Consider the following 17,191-nt stretch of genomic DNA (forward strand, 5'->3'; position numbering starts at 1 on the left):
TGGCATGTGACAAAGTAGATAATGGTGATCCAAATCGCTTAAAGGCTTAAAGAAACGCAAATCCCAAATCTTGTGTTCTAGTTGTTAATTATTTCGGTGGAGTCATCCTAAACCCTATTCAGCGTGAAGCTTGCTAGTCTAGATTGAAGGATCCTGAATTTGCATTTTTGTCCCATTTCCTTCTTTCACTCTTTTTAAAAATGGCCTGAGTTCAGGGACTGATTCAGGGACTGAAAGCATCCCACCTTCAGGGAGGCGATCCTTTTGAAGATAATCTGAATTGAGGCAGAAACACAAAAGGCACACAGAAAACGCTTGGTTTACCTATAGCGTTAATAACTGTACATGCTTAACATTCCCTGTAAATCTGCCATGTTTATAATAGGCCTCTTCCAATATGTTAAAATGTATTTACAAAGTCCAAAGTGCATTTGATCAAAAGGGAATTGAACTCATAATCGTACTCTCGACTTTTATTAAATCGATTAATGCTCTTTTTGTCACTATATATAGGTCTATATTTTCTCTTTTTTTTTTTTAACCATTCCAACCTTTACCACTGGGAGGCGGAGCAGCTTCTTTAATGAATGAAAATATTTTTCCTCTCTTTTTTTACGATACTGTACAAAACGGAATACTGATCACTATCTCCATTACCAAACAGTAACATTGTCATTCAAACTTTTTTGTGGCCTTTATGCTACCATAAAAATGATTTTTCTGTAATTACGTGAACCGTTATGTTAGGCGATCAGCATCGAATTCAACATCTGGTTCCATCTCTTGATCTGCTGACCATTCCCTTTGTTAGATTCCCCACATTACATTTCTAAAACACGATTGACCCAACTGTACTTTTCCTTTATTTGCAGACTTTTTAACAGCGTATTCTTTTTTATGGAACGAATAAAAGCGCGGAATGATACCCAGTTCACCAATGTGTTGCCTCAGGGCCCCAGCCTCCTCCTAGGGAGAACAGGGCGGGGCGTCGGCGAGCGGCAGGAGAAAGCAGCCTCTGTCTCTCCGTGTAGCATACGTCTGTCTCGTCTTGGAATGATGACCATTGCCTTGGTCCCACCATCCCTTTCTCTAGGGCACCGTATATGTCGGGGGAACCCCTCTTAAGACACCGACCCACCCTTGTCCAACAAGTATTTCCCCCGTTAGGGATGGTATTAGCCACTATCGGTCCATTTTGAAGTGAAGAAAGCAGCGTTGCGAGCGAAGCGCGCAGACAATTACGCGTGTCGAGTCGCGCTGTAGCGGTCCTATGCAGCTAAAAAAATCGCCATTGTTTGGATGAACGAGATACTGGTGAAAGCTAAGAAAAGGAGACTTTTGTCTGCGAGCTATCATGGTCTCAACATTTCTTTGGGCGATCTATCTCCAGGGTTTCATCCAGGTAAGATTTTTCCTCTTTTTCTCCGGGACTACGGGATGTTTATGAGGGGAAACATGCTACCCATCAGCTAGGGGGCTGCGCGTCGCTCCGCCTGTCTGGCTTGTCATGTGTAACGTGACGGCTTGTGGCTGGAAACACACTGTATACCCGAATATTCTAGATTATTAATGTAGGTCGGTTTATCTACTGTGTGTCGTGTGCTCTTGTGAATCTCATCCCTCACATGGTTTGCAGCACGTTACTCGGAGGTGGCAAACGAAATGTGCTTCTCTGTATAGCCTATTTCTTCAGGCAAAATTGGGTCAGTCGGCTGATTCAACAGCCATGTCAGTCTCACTGGTTGCAGGCCCTGCATCCAGTGCTGAACGTAAGACTCGCTTCAGAGCACATACACAACTGTACACACATTCACATCACGCACAGCCTCTCGCTCCCTGTCTTACACACACACACGCAGGCACACACACACACACACACACACTATATCTGTCTAACATACACACACACATACACTCAATTTAACATACGCACGCTCTCTCTCTCTGTCTAACACACACACACACACACACACACACACATTATCTCTGTCTAACACACACACACACACACACACTCAATTTAACATACGCACGCTCTCTCTGTCTAACACACACACACGCACACACACACACACACACATTATCTCTGTCTAACACACACACCCACACACACACACATACACTAAATTTAACATACGCACGCTCTCTCTGTCTAACACACACACACACGCACACGCACTCACACACAGAAACGTGGAGAGAAACATAAATATAAGGTCCACCTGGATTCCATCAGTCTTTGGGTTCTGACATGGCCTCAGGACACATGCCTCCACAGCCAGACTCATGAGCAGACATGGCTTTAAATAATTCATGAGATAATGAATTTTATAAACATGTTTGTTTTGCTCAATTGTCCAGCTCAGGGCCGGCAGGAATTGTACTCCCATTATTTCAAAGCCGGCTTTGAGTGGGCTTACTCTCTGCTACTGCCGTTTAGTTTGTGTTTTTAGAGAGAAGTCATTGTGACATGTCATTCATGACGTTTCCTTTCCCGTTATCAGGCTGTAGTTTACAGAAAGACCCCCCCCCACACACACACACACACACACACACACACTCTGTTTGAATAATAAGTACAATTTGTGAAAGAGAAAATGGTAGCAACTCCATAATTATGAATGACATTTAGAGGATGCTTTCACCCAAAGCGTCATTACATTATCGTGAGTGCATGGGTGGCTCTAGTGGGATTCGAACCCCTGACCCTGTGGGTGTGAATGCCTTGCTCAACCCATTGGTGTAGACAGGACCCCAGAATGGGTGTGAATGACAGCCGACCCGTAGACGATTGGATATGGTATCTATCTGTTATCTGATTGGCTGGCTTGTCTTTAATTTCCTGTTTGTTTGGTGAACCACCAATGTGGGGATGAAAGGACGATATTGGAGGAGATGAGTTATATTGCTTTTAGATTTGTTTCCTAACCTATATTTTGTGTGTGTGTGTGTGTGTGTGTGTGTGTGTGTGTGTGTGTGTGTGTGTCTGAGCCATTGTTTGAGGACCACTGATTTACACTGAGGTCATAAAAATGTTTTGGCTGGCATTTCTAGTTGTTGCCCAAAGGTGCTCTACAACATTTGACTTAATGTTGGAAGGGAAATCAACACATTAAGATTGATTGATGAACACATGCATAAATTAAAGACATGTGAACTTGAAGACACTTCATAAAATATAGATTAGAGCTGGGCGATTAATCGAATTTTGTTTGCGATTTCGATTTTTAGTGTCAAACGATCACAATTAGCACAATAAGTTTTTCGATTTTTTTAAAAATTGTTCATGCTTTTTTATGTTTTATAGAAAGGGCAGAACAGCTGGATACATATTTGTATATTATTTTAGATTGGAACATTTTCTTTTTGACCATTTTGTGTATTTGTTTAAGGCGAAATTTCAAAGTTCTGTTACAAATTTTTTTTTGGGAGACATGCTAAATAAATGCAACATTTTTTCAAATAATAATCGTTTGAATAATCGTGATTTCAATATTGACCAAAATAATCGTGATTATGATGTTTCCCGTAATCAAGCAGCCCTAATATAGATAGATAAATAGATCCTTAATAATCCTTTGAAATTACAGTGCCACTAGAGCTTCAACACAGACATAACACCGCACATTCCCTCAGATCGCTTCCATACTTAATAAGTTAAAAATACAATAAATAAATACTAAAAAAAGTGCAAAGTTATTTTTGTGCATTGTAAAACCAGCTGCTGGTGTACAAGACTTCCTTAATGCTAAACCTGTCTCTGACCCGACCTCTCCTCCCAGGCTCCTCCCACTCCCACTCCCAGGCTCCTCCCACTCCCACTCCCAGGCTCCTCCCACTCCCACTCCCAGGCTCCTCCCACTCCCCCAGGCTCTCTGCAACGTGTGATGTGTTAGCATAATGTAAGTCTAATGTTACAGCCACACACCCAGCGGGGGGGCGGCCGAATCACCGTATCTAAAGCAGCCGGCGCTACGGGCATAGAGTCAGGGGTCTGAAAGCACGGAGTGGGAGGTGTCTGCGTGAGGGAAGGAGGCTGGGAAATTCACCTTAATAACCGCTAAAAAAATGCATTGAATCAGTAATCTGAAAAGTAAAATATGTAAAAAAAAAATAAAAATGCGTAGTGTTTTGGAAAGCCGAAGGTGGTCCCAGGGACAGAGATTGACAGTTGTGGAGATTACGTTGTGAAAAGCTGAATCATTTGGTGCCATAGAGAATGTACCGGAGACAATGACGGCCATAGTGACATTGTTGACTACGAGTGACTTTCCACTGCTGCTCTCCTTGTACTGTCAATTGATTGACAGGCCCAATAACAACAGTGACAAAACCTGCAGACATTCAGACATAACTTTGATGAGCTACAACATTGCATGTGTATTTATTACAGATAAATAATTCAATATTGATCCAGTGCATTTGAGATGCAGTGCCACTGCCATTCAGTAGATTAGAGGAGAACATAACTCGAACCCATTCCTCCTTCCTTTAACCATTTAAAAACCTAATGGTCTCATAAAGGTTTTGCTGTCATTTAACATTCAGTCAACAATGAAACCAATGAATGAATACCTGGAAAGTTTATCCAGCTGTCTAGCTTATATTTTAAATCAAAAGTTATAATTATTCAAACTTGCCAAATAGTACGATTAAATGTAAGTATTATTATTATTAATATGTTATTCAGGCGTCCTATGCCACCTATTTATGCAAACAAACAACAAGGCATAAAGTTTTCTCTCGAGTGTTTCTCCCCATTGACTCTTTGATTTTCCTTCAGAATCTTGATGCTATTTTCAAAAACAAAACACCCACAGTTGGAGCAATTAACCAAATCCCAAATATGTTTTTACACCAAACATATCAAATGCATAATTCCATAATTGCAGTCGATTACACTGGAGTGCAGTCTCACAGATTCGCTCATGTGAAGTCCAATAACATGCAGTAGTGTGTGTTTTTTGGGGTGTAATCTGGTATGGTTCTGGAAGGAAAATTACACTAATGACCACCCATGTGAGCTCATTATCCGTCTGCATTAGCGTTTAGTATGAGCCGTCGCTATCAGCCTGTTTTACTGCTGCTATATGGTTAAGAAAGTACAGTGAAGACAACTGGAACCTTGTCGTGGGCTAGCTAAGCTTTAGCGTGTTAAAAACAATTCCCCATTGAAAATCAACACGTAGTGCTCTTAATCACAGAAACAGTCATGAGTTATGTTACCGGACACCCCTAAGCCCTTTGAAGCCTGGGTCTAGCTGATAGATGTTGCATCCTATGTAGGGGTACGAGAGATTTTAAAATCCAGTGCAGCGCAAACACTTTGACTGGATAGAGGAGTAGAATATTATCGAATTGAACTCGAAATCAACAGCATCCTACCCTCCAAAATCATCATGGGAAAAGTGAATGAATTTCTAAAGTTGACCATCTTATAGGGCGCTATTGAAAAAAAGGCTACATATTTGGTGGCTGTTGTCTTTTTCTCTCCGATATTGCATCAAAACAAACATCCCAGTGTCGCTGTGCGCCTCCAGCGTTGTTCAGGCCGCCCAGCCGGCCGCGGGGCCTTCAACGCACGTCCTGAAGAAACACAGGAAGTAGTAGAAGAAGGAACCGACCACTGACTTGACGCCTCGGATGGCGGATGGCAGGCAGCCATTATTGATCTGCCGATAGCTTCCTGTCCTCCTGTCAGAGGTGGGAGGAGGAGGAGGAGGAGGAGGAGGAGGAGGGTGGAGGAAGGACGCACCACAATCGAGCTCGACTTCACAAATAAAGAAGAAACCGGTTCCATCCTTAGCTGGTGCCATGGGGGGCCATTCAGCACGGGCCTTGTTGAAGTTTGTATAGGGCGCCATTGTTGGGGCTCATTGAGCCAGTCGGAGAGTGGGTGGAGGCTGAAGGGTGGGACCCCCCCACACCCGTCCTTGTCGAACACCCATTGTTTTCTCTGTAGCGGGGGGGGGTTGGGAACACACAGCATCCAGTGGTCCCTCATTACTCTTTGTTTAGTTTGATTAAGCACCCTCCCTCTCACCCAGAACAACAAAAACAAGGAGTCGGGATGTGAATTAAAGAACTCTGTTGATCCACGGTGGTTGGAGTCACTTGGGCGTTTTCTGTAATTATCTCTTTTCGCTGGCTCTCCAGTAATTAATGGGATGTTCGGGCGTTTGCCCGGGTCTTCGCAGACGGGCGGATGAGGTTTCTGCTTAACTAAGTGTTGGCACAAGCGCTACTCATTAGTTTTCCTTTCCTTACGTTTCCAGAGCAAATTACTCCCGCAGTTAACGAGAATGAGCAAATAGACGGCTTCAGGAGGACTTGTCGTCCATATAGCAATCAGAAACGTTCATGTTTCATTGATGCACTGCCAGATGAAATGATCAAACTGTCAAAATATGTTTTGACAGTTTATCCTTTACCCTGAATGGCAATGTCATTTCCGTGTCAATTTCCAGGCGTCCATTTCCATTTTTTTTTCGCAGTGTATGTATTTCTATCCTACAAAACAGAGGCAGAATGAATTCTGGATTGCCGTCGTCCATCACTACCAGCTGAGATCGACTATCAACCAACAAGAGCGAAACTGAAAGGCTTTTCATTGGCGCATAAAGGATTCAGTACAGACTCAGTCTGTCTGTCTGTCAGCCAGTTAGGAGCTTTCTCTTGAAGGAAGAGTTCTGTCCGAGCTCATTGTACCACTGCTGTGTTTTTGTGTGTGTGTGTGTTTGTGTGTGTGTGTGTGTGCGTGCGTATGTGTGTGTGTGTGTGTGTGCAGCATGTGTGATGTGTGTGGGTGCGTGTGTGTGTGTGTGCGTGCTTGCGTGTGCGTGCTTGCGTGTGTGTGCGTGCGTGACTGCTCACGAAACCGGTGGACCATATAGGCAGAAGAGCGAGATCAAGCCACGTGTTCTTCCCTCCCCCGATCCAATCTAGGCTGATCAGGCTCTGGCTGGCTGTGTGCTCTCTCTCCTACAGAGCCAAGGCCAGCCAATCAGTGGGCCAGCAGGCAGTCTCATCAGCGCTAATCTGGGCCTCGTTGCTGTCATCCGTACACTTGATTCCTTTTTATTTATCTTTTCACGTTTTTTTTAAATGTTCGCCTTCGCTCTATTTTTGGGCTCGAGGTCTGACTTGTTTGCAGATGATCTCGTTAGTGTGGAAAGTATCTTTCGGAAAAAAATAAGAGAATGTCAATAGGTCTGTTTATTTTCGTGTTATTGTTTTGCTGGGCCCTTATTATGGATCCATTCCCATCCCCTTTCCTTATCGCTCTATTCATTTTCGTCTTGTGTTAATGTTTGTATAATTTGTCCGTCAACAATAGCGATAGTTATTCTCTCGGCGGAAGGATGTTCTCCTGCCATATGCTCAGCTTATGCATATTCATATTATCCAGTCAAACCCACTTGTTGAACTGTCGTAGTAAGTGCCAAAATCCTTGTGCAGTGGTGCGCTCTTACTGTGAAGGATGAGCCATATGCCGTGGCTGTATGTCTGACGGAAGATTGACTGGGTGGGAAAGGGGACAACATAACCCCACAGGGTTCTCTCCATACGGCGGTGGCTCTCCGAGGCCTGTATTCATTAGATCATGGCCTTGGGACGTCCCTTGCCCTTTAGATCACTGGCTCTCATCCCCGGCTGGGACCACGCTTTGGTTCCCATCTGTGTGCACAACCAACCAGCCCCAAAAAAACTTCAGACTCACCCATTCTGGCTCCTCTCCCTGTCTCTCTCTCTCTCTCTCTCTCTCTCCCTTCTCGCTCGCTCGCTCTCTCTCTCTCACTAATACACATATGGACCATCGACTGGTTCCAGAGTTTTTGGGAGGGCGAGTCAATACCCTCAGGTTTGCATGATAATGTTGCGGTCGACCACGACCAGGAAGTGTTGCCCCCTGCACAGGCAGCAACACTTCCTGGTCGCGGTCGACCGCACATCGCCCCCTCCCTGCTCCCCACACCCCCCACCTCCTCATGCCTCCCCCAGCCACAACTTTTCTTTCACAAACTCCATCTCACCATTTCCTTTCTTTTCGCCAACTTTGATTTTCTCGTTAAAAAGATGTTTGACGGCGCCTCAGAAAACTGTGCAATAATAATGATAATTAATGCAATTAAAAGTTGAAACATTCAAAGAAAATCATTAGTATTTTTATTTTATTTGTTTTATTGCAATCTGTTAGATGTTTTATTGTAATGGTAATTGGGGCTCTTCATTCACACCCCCTCATCTTTGGGGTGAGGTGGAGGTGAATCTCTGGTGAAGAGCTGTACAGGGTGTGGATGTTCACGTGCACCGTAGAGATATATGTGATACTAATGCTTCATGGGCTTCTCTTTACAGAAATAAGATACATGCGAGCAGCGCACTCACGCCCATAAAAAATAAATAAATGTGATTTGTGTAATGACCTGAGAGCTTCCACATATGTGCTCGATTCATACACACCCATTCTCAGTTCGACTGAAACCTATAGACCCACACTGAAACTAATTATTTATTTTCCGGTTGGATAATATGCTGTAGCATCTTGAAAGGTATCTTTTTTTTCTTTCCGAAACCATCTGGCCAATATTATCTCGGGAAATATATCCAACAAGTTTGGATTGATGGGCTGCCAATGGAAGGGAGTTTACAATCCAAGAGAATTCCTTTGGCAGACACGGCCGTTCCACAACGATAGTGTTTGATTTCCACTCAAACAGCGACAGGCCTACAACATGTCCTCTCTTCATGTTTAAACATATGAGCAAATTAGCTTCTCTTACATATCTTAATCAACAATGTGTGTCCCCTCCCTCTGACATGGATCATATCATATTATAACAGAGTAACATTATAATCCCACCCCTGATTCAACACCCAATTCAACGCCAAACTGAGGGGGGTTTTTCTGCAGCTCAGAACAACTTGAGTCTATGGTTCGTTCCCTGTTTGGATCAAGTTGTTCTCCAAAACAAACACAGAATACACCAGGCCATGTCTCTTGAACTGAAGATTTAAATAGCCAACGACGCACAAACGTGGTACGTTTGATTGTGTGTTGTCGTCCTTGAACTTAAAAATAGTACTTAGCATTGTGTTGCATCTTTTCCTAGCTATCTTTGTTGTATTACGGGGAATGGGTTTGCCTAGTGATTGTTAGTGCTTGTCACTTGGTTCTATGAACATCCTTACTGTAACGACAGAGATATATTGTTGTTTCTTTTTCTTCTGACAAAAGTACTTATTGTAAGTCGCTTTGGATAAAAGCGTCTGCTAAATGCCCTAAATGTAAATGTTAATGTACGTTGCTTTCCTCGATGCTCACGGCTCTGAAATAGGTGGAGTCGTATGTAGGGCTTTAAACAGGGGCCGGAAAGAATAACAGGTCAGGGATTGACCAGATTGAGGAGAGTGTGTTTGAGAGAGTGCGTTTCACCCTACATGATTAAACATCGCCCTCTCTTTTACTCTGGTTTCGTCAGCGATAAGTCTCCCTCGTGCCAGTCTGATGAAATGTAAGGGAGCGTGACGAAATACCCTCTGTGTTTTCCTCAGGTGCTTTATTTTTTTTACATCACCCTCTCGATCCCTCAACTCCCATTCTCTGCCTCGCTCGGAATTCGCAAGATAACGGAAAAAAACGAATCCTTATCTTGTTTGACTTTTGCTTTGTTTTACAATACGGGGGAGACATGGTGAAGAACTCGGCCTGTACTTATTCCTGAAACCCACCCCGATTCACAGTCAACGCTTTCACTGATCAAGTACAGTAAAAGTAAAAGAAGTTCTTTTATGTTTTTTTTTTCAGTTCCCTTTATGAACAAGAATAGAATAACGGATAAAAACAGCGCGGCCTAAATAAATAGTTCTGGCCTTGAAAGCTTCTGCCTCCTTTTCCCCAGGGCCATTGAATATTCATTTCTGCTTCTTCACAACACCAGCCTTCCTTCACATGATCAGGATGAGTGCGTGTTCATAATACAATGAAGAGGGACTCATAGACAATGCAGAAGGCCTCTCTATATTGGACGTGCTTCATTAATGTCGAATTAGGAGCATTACTGATCTTTGCGTTTTGTATTCCAGCAGACGATACTTGAGCAGTACTGGAACGAATTAGTACAGATAGCAGCCTACAGATAAGAAACGTCGTTCCGGTTTAACCATTATCTTGGGGTAATGCTTTTAATATGGGTTATCACAACATCGTTTATTAATGTATTAATCCTGCGGTCGGTCATTAAGGCACAACGTTGTATGGTTGAGTGTTATATGAGACCAAAACAAGCAAGCATTTATTTAGACCGCACAAAATGAACGATAAGGATTATTAGACTAAATAAAAGTTGATCCAATGCTGTCCAGGCATTTACATTTCTCTTACCAGGAAAACATCTCTGTTGTAAATTGTAAATCATTGTTGAATATACGCTGAGCAACAGTGACCTGGCTTCGTACTGGATACTCTGTCTTCTCGGGTGTCACAGTCAAAGGGCCGGAATTATGCGGCATGTAACTCTCAGAAGCGAAAGAATGACTCATGTTGAGTTCTGCCATCGATCACACACCCCTCTGGCCGTTTCGAGGATGTAGGCTGGCGTTTTTTTTTAATTCACCCAGCGCTCTGTTGTCAAGTGAAACAAGGGGATTTGGGGAGGGGGGTTGGGGGGTCCTCTACAGCCCCTCGCCCCTCCCCCACCGTGGTCGTCGCCATGGCAACCCAAATAAAGGGGAGAAGGCAGACACGATCCGGGGCCAGGAGGGAGAAGGCCCCCCTGTTGCCTCCTCTCCATCCCAGACAGCCGATGAGGAGAGAGAGAGAGAGAGAGGACGTATAGAGAGAGACTGTTGAGTGGCAGGCAGATAGATTGATAGACAGACAGACAGACAGACAGACAGACAGACATAGCGACCAAGAGAGGTAGATAGACAGACAGGACGAGAGATAGGGTGAATAAGGTCTTGATAGGCTCCGAGCGGACAGAAGGGGATAGAGATAGATAAGAAGAGAGTCTGAAAAAGAGTGAGGGAACTACAGACAGACACCGAGGGAGGATGACAGACAGAGAGAAAGAGACAGCCAGATTGAACTGGATCAAGCAGAGACGCAGACAGACAGGCAGAGAGACAAAGACAGACAGAATGCTACATATAGAGAAAGAGGAAGAGAGTGAGAAAGACAGAGGGAAAAGAGAGAGAGAGAGAGGGGCAGACAGAAAAACAAGGAAATAGACGATAGATAGGAACAGAAAGCCATGTTAATAGATTGAGAAGGACAGGGGGAGAGATTGAGAGGAAGAACTGGGGTATCTGGCCTGGAATCTTAATGTTAATCCCCCAACCTCCTCTATATTTACAGAGTTTGTCCATGTTGTTTTCTCTCTTTGATGCGTACCACAGTGAGGTGCCTTTAAATATATGCTCACACACGTCCTCCCCGTTATTAGGACGGTCTTTAAATAGGTTTGGGATGGCTGAAATGATATTAATATAAACAGTGTTTGTGTGATCCAATGCGAGTTAGACTGGCATCTTGTTATTGAGTACGAGGAGCCTTTGGGTCCTTTAAACACACACAAAGAAACGTTGCAAACATTTTAACAACAAACTATAACATTCCTAACATTCCTATCAGTGTTATGGTCGATAAAATTGATGGAAAATATGGCCCAGGAGCAGATGAATGGCAGGGGGGGGCAGCAGTACTTAGTAGTAGCGGTTCTGAGGCGGTCTGCTTTAGTTGGGTTTTGAATGTTGAGAGTAATTGATTGTCCCTCTACTCCGACCACTCAAAGCTCTCATCACATCCACGGCACACTCAAGTTAGTCTCCGGAATAGTTCCCCCGCACGTCCTCCAAACACATTGACGGGTCATTTCAATATACAAACCCTTCCACATTCTCCCTGGGACAGGAAGCAGTGCATTGTGGGACGGCGAGATGATTGAAGAGTGCCCTTATGAGGAACTAGCTTGGCCTTTTAAAAGTCTGGGTCGGCCTGCCAGAGCAGTTTAATTACGATCTTGTGGTATTTGAAGGTCAATATCAAGAGATTAAAAAAAGGAAACAGCCAGGGTTTAAAAGTTGTGAGAATCAAGGGCCCAAAAAAGTCATTTTAGTGCTTCAGGCGTTGTGGGAATTGTAGTTCTTTAATGGTTGAGTAACCATGTGAGAATTTGGACAGGATGTCAGAGTGAGGATGGCTAGGGGAGTGATGTTGAGATTGCGTTTTGCGTTTCCAAACATGAAACATCTTTTCTTTGTTGGCTATCCGGGAGTAGGACACCCTCTTAGAATCAGAGAAAGATTTGTATTTTGTGGTTGTAACTCTTTGGATTTCGTGGCTTCCTCCACCTTGCCAGAGCAATCGTGGATGCCCCCAGAGATCACTCACATTGTGCTGTATGCGAGAGATCTCTATTATCTGGATGTTAGTCTATCTCTGGTTCCGAGTACCATAATCATGGACACCCATCTGAAGTGAAAGATGTATTCAGATCATTCAGGTATTTCACCCGCTCAAACCTTTTCCCCAGACTCTAAAGGGGAGTGGATAAGTGCCTATTTAACAGTAATCTGTTTTCTTAAACGACTTCATGGCCTTAATACATTTCACACAGCGATGTAGGAAGGGAGAAATTACACAGAAATCCCAAAAAGCCAAAAGATATTCTTTAAATTCCAGATTAACAAAGATGCGCTGTTTTTTAGTGCAGCTTTCACTAATCCCGTTTTTTAACGTATATCCTGATCCGGATCGATTACTCGCATCATCCCGATGGAACCCTCTCCTAATCCCAAGTGCTGGCGGTTGTTTTCCGCCTTAACGCTATCTCTCTCATTAGGAAGAAGAGAATTACAGCAGTTTCTCTTTTGACTTTTATTCTCGTGCTTTGCTGTACTCATCTCTCTTTCTGGCGACCAATCAGATAATCCATTTTGCTGCGGTAAGCCTTTGAGTTTTCTGACCCAAATTCCTTATCTGAGTATCTGTGCCACGGAAATGTGTAACTAGCGAGATCTCTCGGTGATGCCCAGCTGTCCAAGGGTCACTTCTGATGTCATCGTCCATTGTTGCATCATGGGAATTAGGAGCATCACTTGGCCAAAGAGGATTAAAGGCCGACATTGGGTCATATTATACTGAGATACCTAGCACAAACCGGCGCAACGTGTACACCTTGGATGAGACTTTAGGATCGAGTTGTTTTGAAAGCGAAATTCTGGCACTTAAAAATAGTACTTTTAGTGCATTGTGTAGTGTCTTGTCCTAGCTGTCTTTGTTGTAACCTAACGATTGTTAGTGCTTGGCACTTGGTTCTATGAACATCCTTACTGTACCGACAGCGATATATTGTTGTTTCTCTTTCTTCTGACAAATGTACTTATTGTGAGGCACTTTGGATAAAGGCGTCTGCTGAACTCCCTCAATGTAAATGTAAATGTTATTCAGATGCATGTAGTTAAGGAGCAAGTAGGGGGATAGGGCTTTCTCCTCAAGGATGCTTACAGGTCTGGTTGCGGACATACTTGTACCCAGAACGTTTGGGCAGGGAGTCAAACCCTCTGAACCCCCTCATCTCTGTTACCTTCTTAAAGCGTCAGTGCGTTGCGCTGTGGTTTGAATCGAGAGCAGCATGTGTGCGCTGTGTTTCCGGTGATGACGCAAGCGTTTGTTTTTTTTTTGAGTCTTTGTTTATAGACTGATCGAGCAGGGTCACCAGAGAGTAAAGTGTGTTTCAGTGCCTTTGACGCCTGTGGTTTCCACTGTTCTGAGAGTTTTGCTTTGTCAGGAGTGTGAGTCGTGCGTTTTCGAGAAATGGACTGTAGCGATTGCGAAAATTTGTAAATATTTGACCCCCCCCCCGCATCCGAATACATACGTGTGTGTCTGTGTTTGTGTCTGTGTCTTTGATTGAACACACATATACTCACAAGGCCAGAGTCAGATCAAAGGACATTATTATGTTTGAGTTATAACATTTGGGGGAGCGAGCGAGGGAGGAAGTGGGATTAGAGTGCAATGAAGCCATTTCAGGACTATTGCACTCAGCACCAGTTGCTCTGCACTCCTTTCTCCTGCTCTACAGCTGTGGTCAATAAGAGATGTATTTTCTATTCGTGGCTTCTCGACGTGGGAAGTGGGATGTGATTAAATAGTGTAATGGGGACATCATGTTCTGCCAATGGTAAATGAACAGAGTATGCCCACAGACGTGAGAGAAGTATTTATGTTGTTGTCTTCAACCATCTTTTTCTATGTCCTCTGAGTGGGCTGTGGCCCGAGGTAAAAACGATGATAAATGATAACATAAAGAAAATGGGCTTTTCTGTGTAGCCTACATTTCAGGTCGACAGAGCATCCTGCAATACTAACACACAGGACAAACTGTCCTCCGGTCGAGGCCAAGTGTAGGCTGGGCCGTTACTCACAGGGAAGGGACATTTAGATCTGTTTGTGATTTAGGCTGTTTACCGACGCTGTAAAAGAGCTCATTCTGCTTCCCAACACTGCTTCAGTTGGAGCCCTAGCTCCAATTACACCTGTGGCCTCGTGCTTTGCCCTTAAATGTCTTTTGGAAATGGCTGCCATTTAAAGGTTACTGTCCAATGTTTCCGACCAACAGCCTGTGTTAAAAAATAATACATCCGTTGACATGAAAAAAAAAAATGAAAATAATAATAATTATCATATTATCATACTCTTTATTTGTCTTTCCGGTTTGCTCACTAATCTAACCTCATAGCTTGGACACCAGATAGAATAAACTAGTGTGAGCATCTAGAATGATCTAGTGTAACTGACCAAGATGGCGTCGTTCCTACTCTGTATTCGCCCAGCAGCCCTGTAGGTAAACGGTCGTACGCAGAAGGATCCGGTATGTTATAGCATAATGCCAGGGGGTCGTTACACTGGGACCTCCAACGCCCAGGCCCAGCAGACATACACTATTTATCCGCCACGGCGCGACTTCATGGCTCTCTCGCCACACCCAGATGACAGAGCGAGACAGATGAGCCTCGCAGGCTGGAGGAGGTGTGTGTGTGTGCGTGTGTGCGTTTGCGAGTGTGTGTGTGAGTGTTTGCGGGTGCGAAAGCGTCTGCGTGTGTGTGTGTGGGGGAGTGTGTGTGTGCGTCTGCGTATGTGTGTGAGTGTGAGTGTGTGCGTCTGTGTGTGTGTGCGTCTGCGTGTGTGTGTGTGTTTGTGTGAACGACTCCCACTGAGCCCGTTAATGAAAGGCTGCCTTATCTCTGGGATTCCAGATATTATGACTTTTTGCTCCCAACCCCCCATCTCCTCCACTAGACTGAACGCCGGTGTACCTAGAATAATAACGATGACGGGGGAGACAAGAGCTGCTGGTGATGGAGTGCTGCTGATGACGATGATGATGATGATGATGAGGATGATTTGAAGTGTCAGGATTGGCCTAACAATGTTTATTTAGTGTTCTCCAGAAATGTAGCATACGTACGGCCAGGATGTAAATCAATACTTTTTCATATTGATCGTGCATGAGATTGCGTTTGGATCAATCTTTTAATCAATAAATGCTCAGTTTAAGACCAATTATACACGAGTACACCACAAAAAGTTGGGTTGTTTTGACGGTATCCTGTTTGCCACGCTATTTTTAAGCAAACCGCGTTGCTATTTTAACGGACCAATCACAACGGCTCGCTATCATGTGGGACGTTTGAGTCAATGCTTTTGATTGGTTGGTGAATCAAACCAAGCATGCATTGGGTATGCTAATGTTCCACTGGGGATTCAGAAATTATCACATAATCAATCATAGAAATGCAAACTGTCACATGATCTGATTGCGTGGACAAGTTTGGATGGAATCGGTAGCTACAACTCATCACATATACATACACACTCGCACACACACAGATGCACACCCACACACATATACACACACACACACACATAGATACACACACACACACACACACACACATATACACACACACACACACATAGATACACACACACACATAGATACACACACACACACAGATACACAATCATACAAACACACATCATGGACACACACATAGATACACGTACACACACACACATAATATACACAAACACACACTCATATAAACACACATCATGGACACACACAAACACACACACACACACAAATCATGGACACACACATGGATACACACTCATACAGACAGACACATCACGGATCCACACAGATACACACACACACACACACACACACACACAAACGATCATGGAAATAGTCTGTATTCCATAAACAAGGAAACCAGGAAGGAGGCAATTGGACAGGGCAGGGCAAGGTGACCTTTTGGAGAACACCATGGGGGTGTGGGCGGAGGAGTGACGGGCGGGAGGGCGGGAGGGCGGGGGGGGGGGGGGGGGGCGGACCAGCAGGATGTCAGATAATGAAGGAGGGCACCCCGCGGAGATATGCTAATGAGAGTGTGCCGTGTGGCGGCGCTCTGGCACGTCGGCGCCGGGGAACCGAATCGCTCTGGGATGCTTTCTCAATCTGACCCCAGGACCCGTCACCCAGTGTCCAACGTCAAGGCCTGATTCTGGTTCCACGTTCCCGCAACGCACTGACCACGCAGCTGCTTCGACAGTCGTGAACCCGTTCTGGTTCCGCGTCGGGTTTTAGCGAGCGGACCAATCGCAGCCCTCGCTGCTGCGCCGCCTCGACGGAAGCTTACGATGTTTGGGAGGCGCGCGTCAGGCCCTTGCGGCGGACGCAAGGAGGGTCCGCGAGGACGTAAGGGGTCCGTAATCCCCTTGCGTTGTGTGAACGTGGGACCATAATCAGACCTTCATGCTCTACCACCCTGGTCCAATGTAGAATACACTGCCCTTCGCTACAACTGGTCCAAAACAGGCTAAATCGCCAAGCTATGATATAAAGACTGTCCCTTTTCCCAAACTTTACTGGTCGGGTAGATTCTCTCTCATCACTCATCTTCATCCGCTCATCCGGGGTCTGGTTGCCGGGGCAGCAACTCTTGCGGTCTAGATTTAGCTCTGACAGATTCAGTTTGCAAATTGCAAAATAATGAAATGCAAATATGGAAAAAAACTGAAAAAAGCCTCAAACTGGTCCAAATATATTATTTTCCGTGAATTTCATTAGCAAAACAGCAGGAATTACCGGCTTACGCTGAGAACAATTATATCGCT

At 44.4% G+C, this 17,191-nt stretch overlaps 1 protein-coding gene across 1 annotated transcript in view; it reads left to right on the forward strand.

The window, feature by feature from the left end:
* Positions 1 to 1,080: 1,080 nt before the first annotated feature.
* ptpro (protein tyrosine phosphatase receptor type O) overlaps positions 1,081 to 17,191 on the forward strand; it is a 55,854-nt gene continuing 39,743 nt past the window's right edge. The window contains exon 1 of the mRNA XM_079735613.1: positions 1,081 to 1,402. Within this exon, the coding sequence (XP_079591739.1) occupies positions 1,355 to 1,402 (48 nt within the window). The 5' untranslated portion in view covers positions 1,081 to 1,354. The remainder of the gene's footprint in view (positions 1,403 to 17,191) is intronic.

The sequence above is a fragment of the Pollachius pollachius genome (genome assembly GCF_949987615.1).
Source record: "Pollachius pollachius genome assembly, chromosome: 4".
In the NCBI taxonomy this organism is placed as follows: domain Eukaryota; kingdom Metazoa; phylum Chordata; class Actinopteri; order Gadiformes; family Gadidae; genus Pollachius; species Pollachius pollachius.